The sequence below is a fragment of the Anolis carolinensis genome, chromosome 4 (assembly GCF_035594765.1).
Source record: "Anolis carolinensis isolate JA03-04 chromosome 4, rAnoCar3.1.pri, whole genome shotgun sequence".
NCBI classification, from domain to species: Eukaryota; Metazoa; Chordata; class Lepidosauria; order Squamata; family Dactyloidae; genus Anolis; species Anolis carolinensis.
This window is the reverse complement of record NC_085844.1, coordinates 30704833-30717619: the sequence shown is the minus strand read 5'-3', so window position 1 is coordinate 30717619 and position 12787 is coordinate 30704833. Positions and strand designations below refer to the sequence as shown.

Here is a 12787-nt window from a genome sequence, read left to right as displayed (position 1 = left end):
CCTAACACAGCTCCCATGATTCCATAGCAGTGCATCATGGCAGTTAAAGTGGTGTCAAACTGCAGTGTAGCTGCACCTATGGACAGTCGCCCCAGGGGCACAAGGGAAAGCTTCTTCCAATAGCAGCCTTCACATCTGCTTATGGGTGAGAAGGGCTAATTTCTTTCCAAATACCTTTGAACACAAGGATGTTGAGCTGGTTCAAAACCCCAGGCTGGTTCCTCTAATAGCCACCTTATTTTTTATTTTTTTTTACTTGCCAGTTCTACAAACAGAACTTTCAAATAATCATGTAAAAGGTTTTGCTTGTCTAGAATTCCAAAATCTCAAATACTCCAAAATTATCCATCTTGGGTGGCTGAGATAGTGACGCCTTTGCTTTCTAGTGGTTCAATAAAACAAACTGTGTTTCATGCATAAAATTATTGAAACTATTCTACTGTATAAAATTCCTGAATGCATAATCAAACATCAGAGAATTTCATGTTTAGACTTGGATCCCATATCCATGTACTACATATATGTAAATACAGCTATTCAAAAGTCCAAAAACATCAAAAATACTGATCCCAATCATTTTGGATAAGGGATACTCAGTCTGCAGAATGAAAGTATAAATGCACAGTACAGGGTAATTGTTGCCTCCTAGAGTACAGTTTCTAAGATACTATGGTTCCTAGCCTACACTTACCAAATTGATCTTGTTTAATGATTAAGTTTTTCAGAGCCTCCGGTGGCCTAGGGGATAAAAGCCTTGTGACTTGAAGGTTGGGTTGCTGACCTGAAGGCTGCCAGGTTCGAATCCCACCCGGGGAGAGCGCGGATGAGCTCCCTCTATCAGCTCCAGCTCAATGCGGGGTCATGAGAGAAGCCTCCCACAAGGATGGTAAAACATCAAAAACATCCGGGCGTCCCCTGGGCAACGTCCTTGCAGATGGCCAATTCTCTCACTCCAGAAGTGACTCAGGTTGCTCCTGACACGGAAAAAAAAAGTTTCTCAAAGTTCTTTGGTTTCATTTGTGTGTCCCATCAAACTACAGAACTCCAGGACTCCTTAAAATGGATTATGAATAGTCAATGTAGTGTATACATTTAATGGTTTAGAAGTCCTGTTAAAATTGGCAGCACTTGCCCTCCCAGGAATGATCAGCTGGTGGTCCTCTATATGTTGTACTACAGTGCCCATTATCACTTGTACTAAGACATGTGGGTTGGGAATGATAGACATTGTCATTAAAGAACATTTGGAAGTATATTAAGAGAAATAATCATGTTAGTTTGTGTTGCAGCAAAAAGCTTCCATAGGTTGTAGTTCACTTTTTAAGATGCGTGGAACATAATCTTACACATCCAGGTGTATGTGCACAATGGACATTACTAGAAGTGGAGCTAGATGAAAATTGGATGTAGAAGGAATAGAGCATGACAGATGTGTTGTTAAAACTGTGTTGGTGATATCACAAGGAACACATTAGTTAATGTGTATTGTGATATGACTCTGTCAACCAATGAACAGTTTATCGTAGTGATTTACCTTTGGAACTAAAAAGTGGAGAATCCCAAGTTGCTTGTTGCTGGGAAAGACACCCTTAATGGAAAGGTGGATTTTGCAGTTTATTTACTGTTTTTTCATCCTCAGGTGTCTAGGTTTCTTTTTTCAAAGCTAGCTCGTTGCCTTTCTATCTTACTACTCTAGTTCTTCCATTTCTTCAGTGTTAGTTTTACCACCTTCCAAAAAACCCAACTTAAAAATCAGGTGTAATTTATTTGGCCTCTAACCACCTTTTTAAAGTTTCTGGTTACCTCTAGACAAAATGATTGAGCACTCACACTTTGCATTTTAACTGCTAGTTCTCTGGTAATTTGTATAATAAACTATAAAAGTTACTTTTAAAATGTGGTTTATTTCCTCTATTCATTAGTTTTTTGAAAAGTAACTTGCTGCATTATTTTAGCTTCCTTTTGTAAAATGTCAGCCTGATAAGAAAAAGAACATTAAACTTTCTGTCAAAATGCTTTAGAACTGCCCTTAAATTTCAAAACATAATTTTAAAGAAAAAACTACAAAACAATGCCAATTATATCAGTTCAGAAATTTATATGTTCTATTACTTTTGGAATTTCACCATTGCTAAAAAAAAGTAAATATTGCTGGCAACTATGTTAGCTGGTAGCTATCGTACTTTCAAATGTTGTAATGGACAATTTTCCAAAAAAAGAAAGAATAAGAAAAAAAGAAACCTGGTTCTTTAATTAAGGTTCCCTAACTATAAAGTGTTTCTCTTATATTATCCCAACCTTGTAAAATAGATTGTTATTACTTTCCATATATGGAAAAGAAGGAGGCTGATACCTATAGACTACAATTGGATGATGACACTATATCCTGCATGACTGTGGATAAGTTGTTATTTCTCAATCCATTTACTCCTTTTGTTGTTGATGCAAGGAGTTGGTTTGAAGAAAGGCAATATAGAAATACAAGAGACATCTGCAGCTAGAAAAATAGGAGCTGCTTTTAATCAATATGTCTAACAGAACTGACTGGTGCAAATATTAATTGATGACTATCTTTACCTATTGGATGTTTGTGTAGATAACTTACTTATTTTTAAGGATTTATTTTTAAAGCCGCTTTATGAGAACTTTATGATAATGTTTCCTATCCTTCCAGTCACAAATAATACTCCAGCTGAAAGTGTGTTGAAAGTATATCTTCCCCTTCTAAATGTATCCCTCTCTTTTTTTGTTTGTTTGTCCTTTTTAGTTTAATCAATCTGTGAGCAATGAACTAAATATCGGTGTAGGCACTTCCTTCTGTCTCTGTACTGATGGGCAACTTCATATTAGGCAGGTTCTCCATCCTGAAGCCTCCAAAAAGGTAAGAAAATGGTAATTCCTTCAATTCTGTCCTCCTAGTTGTGTAATTCAATTATTTTCAAACTTGAGTGTTCATGGTGATATTTCTTGTTGTCTACATTCAGTGTGCAAAAGCTATTTTTGAATGACAGTTCCCATACTAAACCTGCCAATATGTTAGCCATGTTAGCTGAGGGTTGTGGGAATTATGATTAAAATAATTTTCTCAAGCTCTGCTAATTGCTTTTCATAATTGTCTACTGCCAGTGAAATTACTGATGTTTCAGTTATTTACATAATATTTTGGGAATTCTAAGAAGTTACAAAGCAGACTGTTGGTTTGATCTTCTATACATAGTTGTATTTTGTATTAGTTGAAGTGAGAACTGAGTTTAGACATCAAGCACAACTGTTGTCAGGTTTTCTAATGTAATGGTGAGCAGAATATAGGCTTGTAGCAACTACATTATTTTTGTTACAGTAGAGTCTCACTTATCCAAGACTCACTTATGCAACATTCTGGATTATCCAAGGCATTTTTATAGTCAATGTTTTCAATATATCGTGATATTTTTGTGCTAAATTCGTAAATACAGTCATTACAACATAACATTACTGCGTATTGAACTACTTTTTCTGTCAAAATTGTTGTATAACATGTTTTGGTGCTTAATTTGTAAAATCATAACCTATTTTGATGTTTAATAGGAATTTTGTAAATTCCCCTGGAATTGTTATAATCAAATATGGTGTCTCTGTACAAATGTATTAGAGTAAATTATGTTATGTGTATAAATAGTATAAAGAAAAAAATGCCATTGTTGATACTTTAAAAGAATGCTGTCCCAATGGAGTCATTCTTGCATTATTCGATATCTGTATCAGAAATGTATAGACAGTTGCATATGTGTTGCGTAGTCACACGTGAAGATGGTACATAGTCTCTTGAGATTAAATCTGTACTCCACACCTTTCACACGTTGTTTTTCTTGAAATTCAGGTAGCAAACGGTGCTTGTTTTCAAAATGTGTTTGTTGTATGTGTTTGTTGTAATTGCTAATGTTATAGCTAATATTCTAGTAAAAGAAATACCTCTATAACTACATTTTTTCATATTTGAGCATTTATGGTTTAAGACAAAAGTGAAAATAGAAAGCAAGACCAATTTATTTGATCAATTTATCAATTTTATCAATTTCCTTCATTTCCTTATTACACATGCATGGGCAAACTTTGGCCCTCCAGGTGTTTTGGACTTCAGCTCCCAGAATTCCTAACAGCCGGTAAGCTGGCTGGGAGTTCTGGGAGTTGAAGTTTACCCATGCATGTTATAAAGGCACTATTATTCTCTAAAAAGACTTTATATGGGGAGCTTATTTCCAAAATTCATCTGAACAAAATTTACAGAAATTGGAAAAAACGTGCTGAAGATTTGCATTCTTTTGCAATAAAATGCAGTTTTCCAAGTCCTATACCAAAGTGATTTGATACATTTTGATACGGCCAACAATATGCTGCCATTTATAACTCACATTTCAATTTTTTTGATTTGGTACCTTTTTAGAAACCAACTCCATATATGCCTTTTCTTACAAAACAGTTATGCTACAGTTATATTGTCTGAATCCTTTGACTATTTTCATGTATGTCACTCAACCGAGAACATATTTTGAAGAACTAGAATTCACGACCATATCTATCTGTTCAAAGCAAACCTCAATTTGCTCTATGTTCATTTAATTCATGAATTTGGATCATTTTTATTCTAGTCTTTTCTTTCTTGTTGCCTGATGAAAATATTTCATGTACCTTCCACTTTTTTGCATTCAGTACTGTGAAACTGAGTGCTATGATGCCCTGTGATGTTTATGAACTCAAAGGATGCATCTAACTGTGGAATGAATGCAGTTAGACACCACTTTAATTGCCATGAGTGAGTGCTATCGAATCGAACTGTGGTTTTTCAAGGTCTTTTGCCTTCTTTGCTGAAGAATACTGGTGCCTCCCTAAACTACAACTTCTAGGGTTCCATAACATTGAACCATAGCAGTTCAAGTGGGGCCAAAATGCATTCATTTGATAGTGTAGATGCATCTGTCACCAGTCTAACCAATGATGTTGAATAGAGAGTGTGGTATTTCATCAACACCTAGTGAAACTCAGCCCAGCCATACATTTCCATATCTTGTTGACTGTGATCACAAATATTAAATGATCTTCTATCTGCTGACAAACATTATTGGTGAGTTAATACTTGAAACAGTATAACAGAGTTTATATAAATTGAAACCCCCTTCCAAAGACTTGGAAGTCATGTTCTAAATTCAGTCTCACTTGGGACTAACCTGCCACCAGATAAAGACACTCATATTTTTAGTATAGGGCTTTATTCTTTGAACAAGATTTAAATACATAATACATGCACATCTATCAAACTCATTCTGTCTATCATGTCAATCCCAGCTATATTCTGTGTATAGCAGACATCTTGAAATGCATACATGCCAGGGCTGTAAGAGGGCTTGAAGCAAATGCCTGTCAAAGTATAGCAAAACAGAAATCAATCTGCCACCAAAGTATGTCTCTCATTTTTTTTTTACTTCTCCCCACCCTTGGCTATGCAAATAAATAGATAGCACTTGCTTGAGGCATATGATATAATGCTGATTATACGATGTAAAGATCCTCTTTACAGCTAGAAGGGAAAACATTTATGACCAACATTTCTGCAGCTGTGCAGCTCTCCTTGTCACATTAAACTACAAACCCCTTGGCCAGCATATTACAGATCTGGGGGACCAGTGTTGGGTGAAATTCACCTGGAAAGTACTCACTATTCTTCTAAACCACACACACACACAAAATCAACAAATGAAAGAAACAGAGGGGACCTTTAAGTTCCAAGCTATACAACATTACTGTGGTTTTTGTTTTTCTAAAAGCCTATGTAGCTGACAATGTGGAAGCATGGCATTTCTTAGTAAAACATAACAAATTAAGCCCTAAGGCTATCTAGGGTTTAAACCTATTTAAAATGACAGAGCAAGAAGGATTTTAATGACATTAATTTGCAATGAGCACCATTTAATTTGTTCATAGATTTTGTTTTTTGTGAATAACACAGGTTGTTTTGATGTTATATCACTTTGAAAGATGAAGAGTCCACCATCCCCCCAAGATAGTATTCCACATCTGAACAGATCTTACAGTTAAAAAAAAAATCATGTTTAGGAATCTCCTTTTTGTAATTTGAATTCATTGTTTCTTGTAGTCCCAGAAGCAGCAGAAACAAGCTTTGTTGTCCTCTTCCCCAAGCCAGATGTACTCAACTTCTTTATATGACTTGGTTTCCAAATCTTTGATCATCTTGGTGACCTTTAGATATTTTCCAACTTAAAAATATTCTTCTGGACATAGTATTCCAGGTGTGCTTCCAGCAAAACAGATATGAGTGACAGTGGCACTATTTCTTCCTTCAATCGAAACATCATAGACCTGTTGAGGCAACTCACAATTCCATTGACTTTTTTGGCTGTCGCATCGCACAATAACTCATCTTTGGTTTGTGGAGTATGAAGACCCAGATATCCTTTATATGCACTACTTTCAAGCCATGTATGTGTGGCATTTCATAGCACTGGTACATATCAGAAAAGGCAGACGTGTTATTTTGTCCAGTTGTTAATACTAGCAGAAGTAGCTACATTAAATTACCTTAGCTTGAATCTACACTCTAGAAGTAAAGCTGTTTGACTTCACTGCCGTGGTACAATGCTATGGAATCCTGGGATTTGTAGTCTGGTGAGGCACCAGCATTATTAGGCAAAGAAGGCTGAAGACCTTGTAAAACCACAATATTCATGATTTCTTAGCATTGATCGTTGATAATTAGAGTGGTGTCAAACTGCATTAATTCTACAATGTAAATGAACTCAGAGTTTACCTAACTTTTGAGCTATCCTGTTCCCATTGATACTGACATTCTAACTTTAGTTGCAACTAGTTTTTCTATGAGTCTAACTCTAATTTGGCTTAGGCCTCTGTTTCTTAAAAATGCCTTCTTTAACACAGGTTTAGGTTTTGCTTGTGCATGGTTGTGAAATTGTAATGGATTTTTTTTTTGCATTGCAGCGATTAGCTTTGGTTTTGCCACATGCAATAGTCCATCCTTGTCCTTTTATTTTCAAAACTGAGATGGTTGAATGACTAATAGGTGGCCTTTACATGAGTTGAGTGACCAGGCTTTCAGCCTGACTATAAAATGGGCATAACTATTATCTTGGTTTACCAGAGCTGATTATTAATTCACTTTGCAGAATATCTTGTTACCGGAATGCTTCTACTCATTTTTTGATCTCCGGAAAGAATTCAAGAAGTGTTGTCCTGATTCACCTGAAATTGACAAACTTGATGCTAACGTGATGGCAGAATGTATCCTTTGGTCATGGGGATGATGAAGATTATGATACATACAATTTTAAAAACACTACAAGTTGAATATGTTTCTCCTGCTTTGTACAAAGTAGATGACTATGCTAGTATTTTATTTATTAGTTGACATTTATAGTTTCTTTCCTCCCCCACACTTTTAAGCTGTGCTGATTAAGGTTGATAGAAGATGTGTTCCAAAACAAACAACTTCTTCTGGAACAACGCAGTTTTCCACACCTTTTCTATTACACCATACTGGGGGAAAATGTTTGTACCAGCTTTCTTTCAAGTTATGTGTCTTTAAAAATACAACTTAGTTTTCTATTAGGAGAGATGGTACCCAGTGTAAAACATGGGGTATGGGGGGGAGAGAAAGAGAGAAGAGTAGGTCTTCTAATCACATTTTTGTATGTGGCTTTGTCTTTGGAGATAAATGAACTGACCCTCTTAAATCACTGAAATTATGAATTGCTTTGTGCCATCTTTTTACGATATTACTATGCCACAGAGGACTGGTACAGTTACCCATTTGGCTTTCATTTTCTCATTCTTTTTATTGTTGAAAAGATTTCTGTCTGATCATGTAGCCTTGTTCTTGCCAATGTGCATATTGTCTAGATCTAACATGTTTATGATTTTGAGCCTCTCCCAATAGCATCTAATGCCAACAACTGTTGGTTAATCTGTGGAGGTTAACTTGAACTCTGCGCATTCCAAAGTTTTTCTATGTTAGTAGGTAATAATGACAAAGAAACAGAGCTCTGACGTAGGCACTTTATAAAGCAATTTTGCCTCAGAGCTTGCAAACTTTAATGAAAATCACTGTAGTGTCTGCCACTGCTGTAAAACATTATAGCATGTTATCCTTTAAAGATGGTATCTTAATATTGTGTCCTCAATACATTTTTAAACACATGGTCAAATAGATAAATAGCTAAAAGGGTCCCAACTGAGCCTAAAATGTTTTTTTTAATAATGAGCACAGATTGCCCATATCCCAAATTATAATCTGTTAACATTAAAATAGAAAGGCGAGGACTGTCATTATGTGTTCGTTACAACAAGTGGTAATGCATCTCAGATTTTCAAAAATGTTTTTAATGAGTTACTCCTAAACTCTACCTTTGTCAAATTCTTATACAGTAGAGTTCCGGTTATCCGACTTCCGCTTAACTGACACACAGTATTATCCAACGTGCCAGCTTCTCGCCACTCTCCATGGGTGCCTGGTGCTTGGAGAGGCCCCCTGCAAGTGGCTGCCTAGAAAAACACTGTTTCTCTAGGCAGCAAGGCTCCAAACTTGCCAAGCCCCCGGCTTGGATAATAGGGCCTCCCTATTATCCAACAGTTCCGGTTATCCGTCATTTGGCCCGTCCCTTTATGTTGGATAACTGGAACTCTACTGCATTTGTATTTTGGTACAAAGCTTGCAGGCATGGTTTATCTTGCATATCGCACTTGTACATACACCCCATGTAGGTGATGCAGTTTTAAAACAAGAGCATGCAAAATACTATCAGTGGAAGTATGTGTTACTGGTATCTCAAGGGAAGTTGATTTGTTCCTAGTATTAATTTCAAGGTGGAGTGAATAGTTGAAAAGACCAACGATGCCATGCTCAGCCTGGTATCCTCAGCCTAGATCTGTCAGAAAGCACCATAAGGAAATGTGGGGTTTGGAGTACTATGGTAATACTAATGTTCATACCCCAATGTGTGCAATCCATAACCATGATCTTGGGAAGAGGTCACAGTATATTTCTTGCAAGAATGGCAATTCTCACTTGGAAGATTCAGTATGCAGACTGTGGTTTCTGGTTGTTATTTTGAGAAATCCACATAGGTGCACACACCCATTAACAGTGATTAGCACTGTTCAGGCCCCCTTCTTTATTTTCCAGACATATATTTTATGTATGTTTGTAGATGCTAACTTATTCCAGTTAAATCCCATTGTTTTTCTGTAGAGCAAGAGTGTCCCAATATTTGTATCACTAGAAGGTCATTAAGACTTGCGTTTGCTGGTTAGCGTTCGAGGGCACCTTGTAACCAGTCTCTCCTCCCTTTCCTATCTTATTACACCAACAGTAACAGGGCACAGGGGAGAGGTTTATGGCTGGGGGTACCTTTGTTCTTTCCTGCTCATGTTTCCAAGTAATCTAAGACGAAGTTACAGGAAAGATGCAAACCTGGTGTGATGTGGTAGTGAGAGCCTAATTTCTCCACTTCCCAGCATGCATGTCCCAGCGTGTGGAGACATCTGAAGCATCTGAGATGAGCCAGAAAGAGAATCGGGAGGTTCCCCATCTGCTAATAAATCATAAGAACATATACAACCAAGCTGGTGCAGTTGTAACTTCTTTTGAACTACATAACAGTCCCCAGTAGTGGACAGAGGTCAGGAAGAATGCATCCTGGTACAACAATTAAATCATATCCATGGGAAGTGAAATAAAATCTTTGTGCATCCAGAAAGATTATGCAAAACTGGTGGCCTTTCAGCCTACAGGCATTTTGCACTGCACATTTATGGCTGATAAGAAACAGGTTTAATTTGGTTAATATGGATGCAGGAATAGTAACCATTCTTGGGGAGTGGTGGATTAGCAATGCTTTCTTTGAAGTGAACAAATATTGTAAGAGTCAGAACTGTAGAGCATCTAGGAAGAAGAGTGGTATTTGCTGGATAACATCACGTTTCTTTCTCGTGTAGTGAAAAGATAAACATACATACTATGATGATGTTCATAAATAGTTGAGAACTATAATTTACTGCACAATTCATAGACGTGGAGTCCATAAAATAGCAGTATATATACAATCTAGCAAGATGTCAGGTGACAGTTCCTAGATTTCTGTCACATGTGGTAAATCAAATAGGAAAGAATGCATGGCTTATGTCATTTATAATATGTTGTCTGAGAACTAAGACATGCTTCTATGCTTCTTCTGTTGTTTTTAACACAAAGCATAAAAAATGATGTCTTGCCATGTTTTCATTTTAAGAGAATGAAGGATACATTTGTTAATCAAATATAGGTGGCCTTTTAAACTATATTCTCTTTTGGGTAGGTGAGGCTTACACTCAATCTCAAAATAATTTTTTATTTGTAAAGTAACATTTTAAATGCTGTGTTTGTTTTTATGCAGTCTTTCTGGTAGCATACCATGACTGGTTGCAGAATTGAACAGTTTCCTTCACAATTTGGGGGCTTTTAGATGTGCTGGTCCTGCCATTGGAGAAAGTAAACCAAGTGTAGTACTTGAGGTTGCAGATACATTTTGCAGATATATGTGACAACCTCCCTGTTATTTCTTTTTGCCACAAAAATTGTCTTAGCCCAACTAAACCAAGTCATTGATATATCAAATGACTCTTTTGTTGCCAGTTTTGAAGTCAATTCAGCCAGTTTATTATGTATAGGTATCATTATGCCAAACTATCTCAAACATATCATCTTTCAACTCATTTCTTTTGATGAAAATACTCCTATTCTAGCTGTGATGGGATGATATCATAGTTTCCTTATAAAAATGTATCTTTAACTACCAATGCTCTGAATGCTGGGGACTTCCATATCTATACTCAACCTCTTTGCTGTGTTTTGACCATAGTGGAGAAAGCACAATTTGAGGTCTTGGTATGTTTGTTTCTATTTAAATGTTAGATTATATTGGCCATAGCATCATATTGCTGCTGACTCATATTTACTTGATCTGTTATAACTCTTGCATCATTCCTACAAACATTCCTTTTTAGCCAGTTTTCTATCATGTTATCTTTTGTGGTGTATTGCATAACTATAAATGTTTTGTGAGCTCATTGCAAAAAATAAACTAGGATTTGTGCCAACAAATGAACGGGGGATTTGTGTGGATTGCATGCCTATGTGTTTCAACTTACCTGTAAATATATGTCATCTTCAGGATCTTTCTACTTTACCTCCTAGCCTTGCTTCATTGCCGTTCTCTACTTGCAGAGCTTGCTCAGCCAGTTCATGGTGGTAAATGTCTCAAAGGTGGAACGAATGAAACTTGCATGGCTATTCATAAATCATGTACCTTTAAAAGATATAGTCGCCTGTCCTCTGACAATGAGGCATGTAGAAATCATTTAATAGCCAATAGCAAGTATATTTGGAGTAAGAACACCTGTGTGAGTCAGTTGACTTAGTATTTTGATCTTTGTCTTTTCGGAAAATGGTATTTGAGACTCAATATTTAGCAGAAATCTGTGGTATGTGTCTTTCGGTCAATTGGGATGCAAGGCAAGGAAGTCAACTTCTTACATATTTGGTAACGATGTAAAATTATACAGGTAGTGTTTTTCCTAAAGTAGCTACAGAAAATCTGGAAATGATCTAGCATTTGTGTATCATGAGAGAAGTCTGTATCAGGCATGTCATAATTTTCACATTAACCAATAGTGAACTTAAATAAAACCTGCCTTTTCAACAGGACCTGTTTTTAAGATTGGGGGACTCAACAATGCAGGTCATTTTTGTGTACTGATGAAAAGGGAAAATTGCTTCCCCCATCCATTATCATTAAAGCATATTTAAATACATTTTTACAAATATGTGTATTTGTAATTTCTATTCATATATTCTTTGCAGCTTACTCCCAAGTGTAAATGTGAATGGAATAAATTTCAGGTAGCTTATATTATTTATTGAAGACCATAATAACAATCACTGCCATAATATTTTGTATTGCTGGATTATGTAGTGGAGCTTTGACAACTTCTGAGGAGGCTTAGCTACATAGACGTTTTGGTGTTCCAATTTTGCCAGATCCTTTTAGGAACTCATCTCCCTAACCTAGTCTTAGGGGGAATTCTTTATCCTCCTTTCCCATTCCTGCTTTCATGTTTTCCAAAGGTGGTGGAAATGCTGCTGGTTGTTGTTTTAAAGAGCAATACTTGATCATTAGCCTATTTGGGAATAAGAAATAGGAAGGAACAGAATGTTGTATGCGGACAGTAACCAGTATTCATTATGCTACAGGCAGTGACAAGATACTATTGTCAGTCACTGGTAAAAATATATATAGAAAAATTGTATCAACTTGCATGTATCCAGATGCCATCAGCAATATAGAGTAAACTTAACAAGCTTGTTTTGTACTCATTAATGTTTCATTAAAAATGTCAATGCATGAACAAACATGGTAGGTTTATTTCATTTTAATATGTAAGCATAAGTTGGTGCATTACAATTACTCCCTGTACACTACTTAGAGTAAAGAAGAATAACACCAAAAATAACTATGTTTGAGGGACAGGCAGAGGGAGACATGATTAATATAGCTAATACTTTCATGCTTTTTTATGAAGCTTTAAATTAGCTCCATTGATTGGAACATCCTTTGAGCTTTGCTTTTCTTTTTGGATGATCTTACCAGCAGGTGTTGTCTTCCACCCATTCTTCCGAAGGGTCTTTTTCTCCACATCTCTAAGTGGATTATCTAGATTTTGGGGTTGTTGAAGGAGGCAGAAT

General features: G+C 36.3%; 1 protein-coding gene across 3 annotated transcripts in view; it reads left to right on the top strand.

Moving 5' to 3' along the window:
* Nucleotides 1–12787, top strand: part of esrp1 (epithelial splicing regulatory protein 1) — a 44744-nt gene that overhangs the window by 5082 nt on the left and 26875 nt on the right. For all 3 annotated transcript variants that reach the window (XM_062980169.1, XM_062980168.1, XM_062980167.1), the window contains exons 3-4: nt 2768–2881; nt 7176–7290. In XM_062980169.1, coding sequence (XP_062836239.1) covers nt 2768–2881; nt 7176–7290 — 229 coding nt within the window. The remainder of the gene's footprint in view (nt 1–2767; nt 2882–7175; nt 7291–12787) is intronic.